Source organism: Gigantopelta aegis, chromosome 3 (assembly GCF_016097555.1).
Source record: "Gigantopelta aegis isolate Gae_Host chromosome 3, Gae_host_genome, whole genome shotgun sequence".
Classification (NCBI taxonomy): domain Eukaryota; kingdom Metazoa; phylum Mollusca; class Gastropoda; order Neomphalida; family Peltospiridae; genus Gigantopelta; species Gigantopelta aegis.
Window position 1 is genome coordinate 1,965,377 of NC_054701.1, and position 9,395 is coordinate 1,974,771.

Consider the following 9,395-nt stretch of genomic DNA (forward strand, 5'->3'; position numbering starts at 1 on the left):
ATGAGATATAAATCACGTTTGACAAAAAACATGAAATATCCTCTGTATACTTTCTCTTGTGTTTGGACCGGGATGAGATTTAGCAGTGGAGCACTCACCTAATGTTCCTAGATCCAAGGATCAAATACCCTTGATGGACCCACTTTCTGATTGGGATTTCCCCATTACAACCAGTGTTCCACAACTGGTATATCGAAGAGCATGGTTTGTGGGACAGTGAAATGATCATTGAAAAAATGCTACTTTGAGTTAATTTTATTATTATTAAATATTTACATAATGTGAAAACAATAATTTGAAAAGGAAGTATAAAATTATTAGACTAAGCACAAATAGATAATATACATTACATTATTAACTAAAATCCAGGTCTTCTAGAATTTTCACTAACCATGGGATTGGTGATTTAAAATTCACTAGCCATGATTGAATATCCACTAGCCCTACTGTCAGGGGTTCTAGAATTAAGAAAACAAAGACACTTCCCACACTGAACAGTGGATTAAAAATTTACTGGTCACATTTAAAAATTTACGTGCTAAATTTTAATCACTGATAAAACCAATGAAAGAAAGTAAATAATTTTTCATTGTACAATTTGAAATACTTATATAACTGAGACTGTGTCTGATAGTTTGTTACTTTACACAACAGATGGGTGGATTAGTTAGTGGATACTTTTACTAATTTGTCTTTAAAAATATGCTAAACAAAGTAATTGGCTATTGGAGTAAAACAAAGGTAATGAATGAAGTGTTAAACAGATGAATGAAATTAAACATTAAACAATAAATTAATATTTAATATTTATTTACATGTGTAATGGCAAGTCACTTCCCCTCCCCACCAGAAGGATTTTTTTAACAATAATTGTATCCCAGTTTAAAAGCCTTATAGTATAATACTCCCACCCACAAACTGGTAATAAATTGTATCCCAGTTTAAAAGGCGTATAGTATAATACTCCCACCCACAAACTGGTAATAAATTGTATCCCAGTTTAAAAGGCTTATAGTATAATACTTCCATTGACAAACAGGTAATAAATTGTATCCCAGTTTAAAAGGCTTATAGTATAATACTCCCATCGACAAGCTGGTGATAAAATGAGAAATAAAATAGGAATTTTTAAAAACATTTTTTTTTATGTAGGTACATTTTTAAATTTGTGTTAATTCATCATATAATGCACTTCAAAATAATTTCTTGCAAGTCTTGCAAATTTAATTATGTAATGTTTAAATATAACTAAAACAAATAATAATAACAATACATATTTGGAAATTTGCAAAAAAAATATGGTTATTGACAACCTTGAAAACCCTGACCTGACCAGACTGGTCACTGTTTACATGATTAATCCTGCACTGTGTTATGGTAACAACTGTTTGGGTGCAAGTCACTCCAATAGTTACAGGAAAATGGCACCAAATTGACATTGCAACATTTTGTTAACTTGGACGGATGGGCATAGATTACTGGTGACCATATATTCATTAGTGAACGGTTGCATGTGAAAGGAAATTAGAAAGTATTGACTTGTAGATCCTTTTTTCTGTTTTACATATGATCGATGTTGGTTGATTTTTTTTTATTTGATCATCATCACAGTGGTTTATTTGTTTTCCCCTCATTGGCCATTGGGCTCTAACAATGTACATATCTGGTGAATACTAGTATATTTATGACTACTAGCATTTGAATTAAAAAATTTTTTTATAATATCGGCGAATTGATCACAGAGGTGAGTCCCGTTTTTTTAATGGTTACAATTTTTACAGTCCTGGTAAAGAAATTCACGGAGTCAATGCAGGGTCTTGCCAGCCTCTAGGGAAAACACTGCGAGTTAATAATGGTAAATATGAAATAGGTTTATGACAAGGATATTATTGGTTAGTTACAGCATAATTAAGCTTCTCTTGTGGGTTTTGCTACCAAGTGACTGTGTGCACTGTGTTTCCAGTTATAAACGAGCTGGACGGACTGGCGAAGGGGAGCCGCGAGGGACAGTACGACAGCCCGGACCACGCGTGGATGGTGAAGCAGTGTGCCAAGCAAGCAGTCGCCTTCCTCGAGGCCGAGTTCGAAAAGAAAAACTCACATCTCAGAGCTCAGACGTCGAAAGGGTCAACACTCGAAACCATTGCCTTCCGCAGCGAGGAGACCAGCAAGAGTGTGAGTATGACACAGTTCTGTTTATTATTAGTCACCCACCGGTCCAGCAAGAGTGTGAGTATGACACAGTTCTGTTTATTATTAGTCACCCACCGGTCCACCAAGAGTGTGAGTATGATACAGTTCTGTTTATTATTAGTCACCCACCGGTCCAGCAAGAGTGTGAGTATGACACAGTTCTGTTTATTATTAGTCACCCACCGGTCCAGCAAGAGTGTGAGTATGACACAGTTCTGTTTATTATTAGTCACCCACCGGTCCAGCAAGAGTGTGAGTATGACACAGTTCTGTTTATTATTAGTCACCCACCGGTCCAGCAAGAGTGTGAGTATGACACAGTTCTGTTTATTATTAGTCACCCACCGGTCCAGCAAGAGTGTGAGTATGGCACAGTTCTGTTTATTATTAGTCACCCACCGGTCCACCAAGAGTGTGAGTATGACACAGTTCTGTTTATTATTATTCACCACATGGTCCAGCAAGAGTGTGAGTATGACACAGTTCTGTTTATTATTAGTCAACCACCAGTCCAGCAAGAGTGTGAGTATGACACAGTTCTGTTTATTATTAGTCACCCACCGGTCCACCAAGAGTGTGAGTATGACACAGTTCTGTTTATTATTATTCACCACATGATCCAGCAAGAGTGTGAGTATGACACAGTTCTGTTTATTATTATTCACCACATGGTCCAGCAAGAGTGTGAGTATGACACAGTTCTGTTTATTATTAGTCACCCACCGGTCCAGCAAGAGTGTGTGTATGACAGAATTCTGTTTATTATTAGTCACCTACCAGTCCACCAAGAGTGTGAGTATGACACAGTTCTGTTTATTATTAGTCACCCACCGGTCCACCAAGAGTGTGAGTATGACACAGTTCTGCAAGAGTGTGAGTATGACACAGTTCTGTTTATTATTAGTCACCCACCGGTCCAGCAAGAGTGTGAGTATGACACAGTTCTGTTTATTATTAGTCACCCACCGGTCCAGCAAGAGTGTGTGTATGACAGAATTCTGTTTATTATTAGTCACCCACCGGTCCACCAAGAGTGAGTATGACACAGTTCTGTTTATTATTAGTCACCCACCGGTCCACCAAGAGTGTGAGTATGACACAGTTCTGTTTATTATTAGTCACCCACCGGTCCAGCAAGAGTGTGAGTATGACACAGTTCTGTTTATTATTAGTCACCCACCGGTCCACCAAGAGTGTGAGTATGATACAGTTCTGTTTATTATTAGTCACCCACCGGTCCAGCAAGAGTGTGAGTATGACACAGTTCTGTTTATTATTAGTCACCCACCGGTCCAGCAAGAGTGTGAGTATGACACAGTTCTGTTTATTATTAGTCACCCACCGGTCCAGCAAGAGTGTGAGTATGACACAGTTGTGTTTATTATTAGTCACCCACCGGTCCAGCAAGAGTGTGAGTATGACACAGTTCTGTTTATTATTAGTCACCCACCGGTCCAGCAAGAGTGTGAGTATGGCACAGTTCTGTTTATTATTAGTCACCCACCGGTCCACCAAGAGTGTGAGTATGACACAGTTCTGTTTATTATTATTCACCACATGGTCCAGCAAGAGTGTGAGTATGACACAGTTCTGTTTATTATTAGTCAACCACCAGTCCAGCAAGAGTGTGAGTATGACACAGTTCTGTTTATTATTAGTCACCCACCGGTCCACCAAGAGTGTGAGTATGACACAGTTCTGTTTATTATTATTCACCACATGATCCAGCAAGAGTGTGAGTATGACACAGTTCTGTTTATTATTATTCACCACATGGTCCAGCAAGAGTGTGAGTATGACACAGTTCTGTTTATTATTAGTCACCCACCGGTCCAGCAAGAGTGTGTGTATGACAGAATTCTGTTTATTATTAGTCACCTACCAGTCCACCAAGAGTGTGAGTATGACACAGTTCTGTTTATTATTAGTCACCCACCGGTCCACCAAGAGTGTGAGTATGACACAGTTCTGCAAGAGTGTGAGTATGACACAGTTCTGTTTATTATTAGTCACCCACCGGTCCAGCAAGAGTGTGAGTATGACACAGTTCTGTTTATTATTAGTCACCCACCGGTCCAGCAAGAGTGTGTGTATGACAGAATTCTGTTTATTATTAGTCACCCACCGGTCCACCAAGAGTGTGAGTATGACACAGTTCTGTTTATTATTAGTCACCCACCGGTCCACCAAGAGTGTGAGTATGACACAGTTCTGTTTATTATTAGTCACCCACCGGTCCAGCAAGAGTGTGAGTATGACACAGTTCTGTTTATTATTAGTCACCCACCGGTCCACCAAGAGTGTGAGTATGACACAGTTCTGTTTATTATTAGTCACCCACCGGTCCAGCAAGAGGAGACTGTAGATTTGTCTCCATCTGTCTGTCCATTCATCTATTTGTCCGTCTGTCCTACATACAGCTTTCCTAACTTTTTCCCCCAAGTGCCTCGAGATATTGAGACTGAAATTTTATTTATAGCTTTATCATGTAGAGTTACAGATCAATTTTATGTTTCATGGGAATTTCTTCAAAGCCATTTTTAACAGTTGTGGCAGATCAAGTTTGTCTTTTATGGAAATTTAGTCAAGGGCCATAACTGTCAAACATGTAATTGATCCATTATGAGTTGTGGCTCTTGAAGTTAGGCGATATGAAATATGTGAGGTCTAGTAGGGGACATGTTTGGTTTGTCAGCACTCTCAGCATGCTTCTTGTTGTATCACCTCCAAAATATGTACATTATGTCTTGTGTCAAGTGTTTTGAATACCAACCAAAAAATAATGGAACTCTTAAAGAGACCGTTCGGAGTTAGCAGCCATTGCAAGATGTCTGCGATTAACAAAGTCTTTTTGGTGACTAAAAATATGTCATAAATACATTCTCTTGCTTAGAATACCTGTTTATCCAGTGTGTTTGTGGTTGTGTGCTACTATTTGTAGCAATCAGTGTTCATTTTACTTTGTAATACATATTTTTTCATACATGCAAAATGACTGGAAGGTAAAATCTGGTTTGGGCTACTAGAAAGATTACGACATCAACAAACATGTTTTTCATACAGATACAGATACTCTAAACAGGCAGTTATCTCTAATCTGTCATTTTAGTCATCAAAACGGCTGTTAGTCACAAACATCTGACAATGGCAGCAAACTTTAAACACTGATAGAAATGTTGCAGTGAGTGTGAGCAATAATAAATTGCTATTTATATCAATTTGTTGACTATCAGTACGATACTATCTGTCATGTTTATTTACTTGGTAAAAATATTAAATTATTGAATATAATTCTGTTTTTTTCTTTCTTTCAGGGCAATAATGATGACCTTATTTTATCATGCTGTACACACTATTGCAAGGATAAAGCAAACGTTTACATGAACAGGAAGAAAGGTAATCTTAACATGGCAATACCATTTGATGTACTATGGGTATCTAAAGTAAGACAAATCAGTACAACATTTAATTGTTTATGCCCCCCACTTCTAGTTTTTAGTTTAGAACTTGGAATCCATAAAAATAAAATTTATTTTGTACTCTTCTGTTCGTCCATTGAAGGAACAGCTTGCATAATTTTGAAATCTGGTATAATTTTTAAGTATATTTAAGACAGTTATTAATTATTTTGATAATTATTTCAGTCTGTGTTTATAAGAGAATGGATTTTTAACTCATCTTGTAATAAAAAATCTATGAATTTCACTGATGTCTTGGATTTCTTTAAACCCTATTAAAGTTAAATACTCTATTTTTTAATGATTTGCAGCAAGTTGGTTTTTTGTACAAGTAAAATATAGTTTGTTTGGTACTGGAGAAGCATGTTTTTCATTAATTTTATCCAGACACTCCGGTCCGCCTGTACCGTGACGTGGTCCTGCTGACTGACGATCGCAACCTGCGCCTGAAGGCTCTGTCGGTGAACGTGCCCGTCAAGGATATCCCATCATTCATGCGCTGGAGCAAGGTCACGTGAGGCCAGTCCCACGCACGTCGAGACAAGCAGTGAAGTGCAACCAGCCGAGTGCCACTGGCCAGTCACACGGTCACCAACGCCCTGTGTTATCGCTTGACCCCCCCGAGAACCGTTCCTGCGAACCTTTGTGCTTACTAGTTTAGAATGAAACGCAAAACCCGAGCTGTGAGAGAACCCTCGTCACAGAGAGACGTGATGGCTTAACAGAGATGTCTGCCCAAGGTGATGGTGGTCTTGTGATCTAGTTCCTGTAATCTAGTTCCTGTGGTCTACTTCCTGTGATCTAGTTCCTGTGGTCTAGTTCCTGTGATCTAGTTCCTGCGATCTAGTTCCTGTGGTCTAGATTTGACTGGAGAGAGAAACATGACTGGCTTGACGAAGGTTGCAAGTCAACAAGTCCGATGTTTTACGTACATGACTTTAAAGAATTGCTGTAAAAATTGGTTTAAACAATATTTATTGACCGCAAAATAAGCAGTATTGGGATTGTAGGAATTGGTTTTGAAAGATGATTTTATTGATAGTTGAAGCACAGTTTTAGTAATGTTTTTGTCAACCTTTATTACAGTTGGATAGTTGTGTGTTGAAGTACACAGTCTAATGGTGACAGGTTTTTATTGTGAATGGTTTTGTTTTACAACTGATGGATATGTTTGCTCTCCATTGATGGAGCAGTCACCCTGTTGAGCCTGCGTGGTCCAACACCTGGTGACGTCAGGTGCTTCATTTGATCACACATCGCTTGTTTCTTACACACTGACAGTCTCGTTTTAAATCACATAAACTGGCTGCTTTGGATTCATTTGTTGGTTATCAGGGCAGCATTGTTCTTCCTACTATATTAGTTGAGGGTGTACCACTGTGAATCACATTTTGGTTTAATCAGTATTTATTGTTGTTCAAAAACATTAGCTGTCTGGGGATTGACCAACCGACCTTAGCCTATATTAACGACTTTCCCAACATTTCACAATATGAATATTTTACAAGCAATAAAATAAAACCTAATAATTATAACTTATTCCTAATTTACCAACAGAGTGGGGAAATAGAAGGAAGAAGGGTAAAGAAGATGAACAGGTTATTATTTTTACATTATGCATTATTAAGAATCAGATGTCATAGTTGAAATAGAAAGAGAAAAAAAGAAGGTGAATGGTTAATTAATTCAAAACATTTGTTATTTATAATGAAGTTGTAGACCGATTTGAATATAGCACTATTTTCTTGGAGACTAATCACATTTTGCCACCTCATAACATTTTGCTGCCCTGCTGTTGTGTTTTGCCACTGTCCTTTTTATGTCCCTCAGCAAATTTGAAGACATTCAAGTTCATGTTGTCAGGCACTGAGCATTACACCAGGTTAATAGTACACATTTCACTCTATGATATGTTGATTGCTGGCACAATGAACCACTCGGGTTGACAGTACACGTTTCATGTATGACATGCTAGCATAACGAACCACTCGGGTTGACAGTACACGTTTCGTGTATGACATAACGAACCACTCGGGTTGACAGTACATGTTTCATGTATGGCATGCTAGCATAACGAACCACTCGGGTTGACAGTACACGTTTCGTGTATGACATAACGAACCACTCGGGTTGACAGTACATGTTTCATGTATGACATGCTAGCATAACGAACCACTCGGGTTGACAGTACACGTTTCATGTATGGCATGCTAGCATAACGAACCACTCAGGTTAACAAAACACGCTTCACTATATGACATGCTGGCATAACGAACCACTGAGGTTAACAGTACACGTTTCATGTATGACATGCTAGCATAATGAACCACTGAGGTTATGACATGCTAGCATAATGAACCACTGAGGTTAACAGTACATGCTTCACTATATGACATGCTGGCATAACGAACCACTGAGGTTAACAGTACATGCTTCACTATATGACATGCTGGCATAACGAACCACTCAGGTTAACAGTACATGCTTCACTATATGACATGCTGGCATAACGAACCACTCTGGTTAACAGTACATGCTTCACTATATGACATGCTGGCGTAACAAACCACTCTGGTTAACAGTACATGCTTCACTATATGACATGCTGGCGTAACAAACCACTCAGGTTAACAGTACATGCTTCACTATATGACATGCTAGCATAACGAACCACTGAGGTTAACAGTACATGCGTCACTATATGACATGCTGGCGTAACGAACCACTCTGGTTAACAGTACATGCGTCACTATATGACATGCTGGCATAACGAACCACTCTGGTTAACAGTACATGCTTCACTATATGACATGCTGGCGTAACAAACCACTCTGGTTAACAGTACATGCTTCACTATATGACATGCTGGCATAACGAACCACTCAGGTTAACAGTACATGCTTCACTATATGACATGCTGGCATAACGAACCACTCTGGTTAACAGTACATGCTTCACTATATGACATGCTGGCGTAACAAACCACTCTGGTTAACAGTACATGCTTCACTATATGACATGCTGGCGTAACAAACCACTCAGGTTAACAGTACATGCTTCACTATATGACATGCTAGCATAACGAACCACTGAGGTTAACAGTACATGCGTCACTATATGACATGCTGGCGTAACGAACCACTCTGGTTAACAGTACATGCGTCACTATATGACATGCTGGCATAACGAACCATTCGAGAAGCATTTGATTACCACATGTAACGAGAGAGGCACGGATCATTGAGTGAATGTCTCGTTTAAGCAATCTGTCTTGTAGGATGTAACAAACGGAGGGGATTACTGAATCAGTCACAGATGAAATGAAATGCATGTTGTCTTTAGTAGTTTGAGCAACCCTTTTGGAGGAATTTACGAAAAACATGCATTGAATGAAATTGGTTCTGTTACATGTTTGTGAGATTAAACTAAACAAGAAGCCAGTTTATCCAGCTGTCACAGCATTGTAAATTAACTGGATCATTTTAGTTGCTGGAGTATTGTTAGTGTTGTCGGATGTTTTACATTTTATTGGGTAGAGTTGAAAATGCTGTACAGAGTTTGATGTTTCTAGGGTCACTAGCAAGGCTTGATAATCATATAAACTATTCATTGGATTCACTCCATGGGTGTAGTCACTGGGTATACTTCACTGGGTACATTAAAAATGAACTGGCTGGATATACTCGGTGAGTGTACTCGCATGGTGTACTCACTGGGTACTTGAAAGATGCCGGATCAGACAGT

At 38.7% G+C, this 9,395-nt stretch overlaps 1 protein-coding gene across 1 annotated transcript in view; it reads left to right on the forward strand.

The window, feature by feature from the left end:
* LOC121367366 (telomerase-binding protein EST1A-like) overlaps positions 1-8,127 on the forward strand; it is a 42,580-nt gene extending 34,453 nt beyond the window's left edge. Inside the window, exons 17-20 of the mRNA XM_041491499.1 lie at positions 1,964-2,175; positions 5,508-5,589; positions 6,039-7,985; positions 8,018-8,127. Of these exons, the coding sequence (XP_041347433.1) occupies positions 1,964-2,175; positions 5,508-5,589; positions 6,039-6,169 (425 nt within the window). The 3' untranslated portion in view covers positions 6,170-7,985; positions 8,018-8,127. The remainder of the gene's footprint in view (positions 1-1,963; positions 2,176-5,507; positions 5,590-6,038; positions 7,986-8,017) is intronic.
* Positions 8,128-9,395: the final 1,268 nt, after the last annotated feature.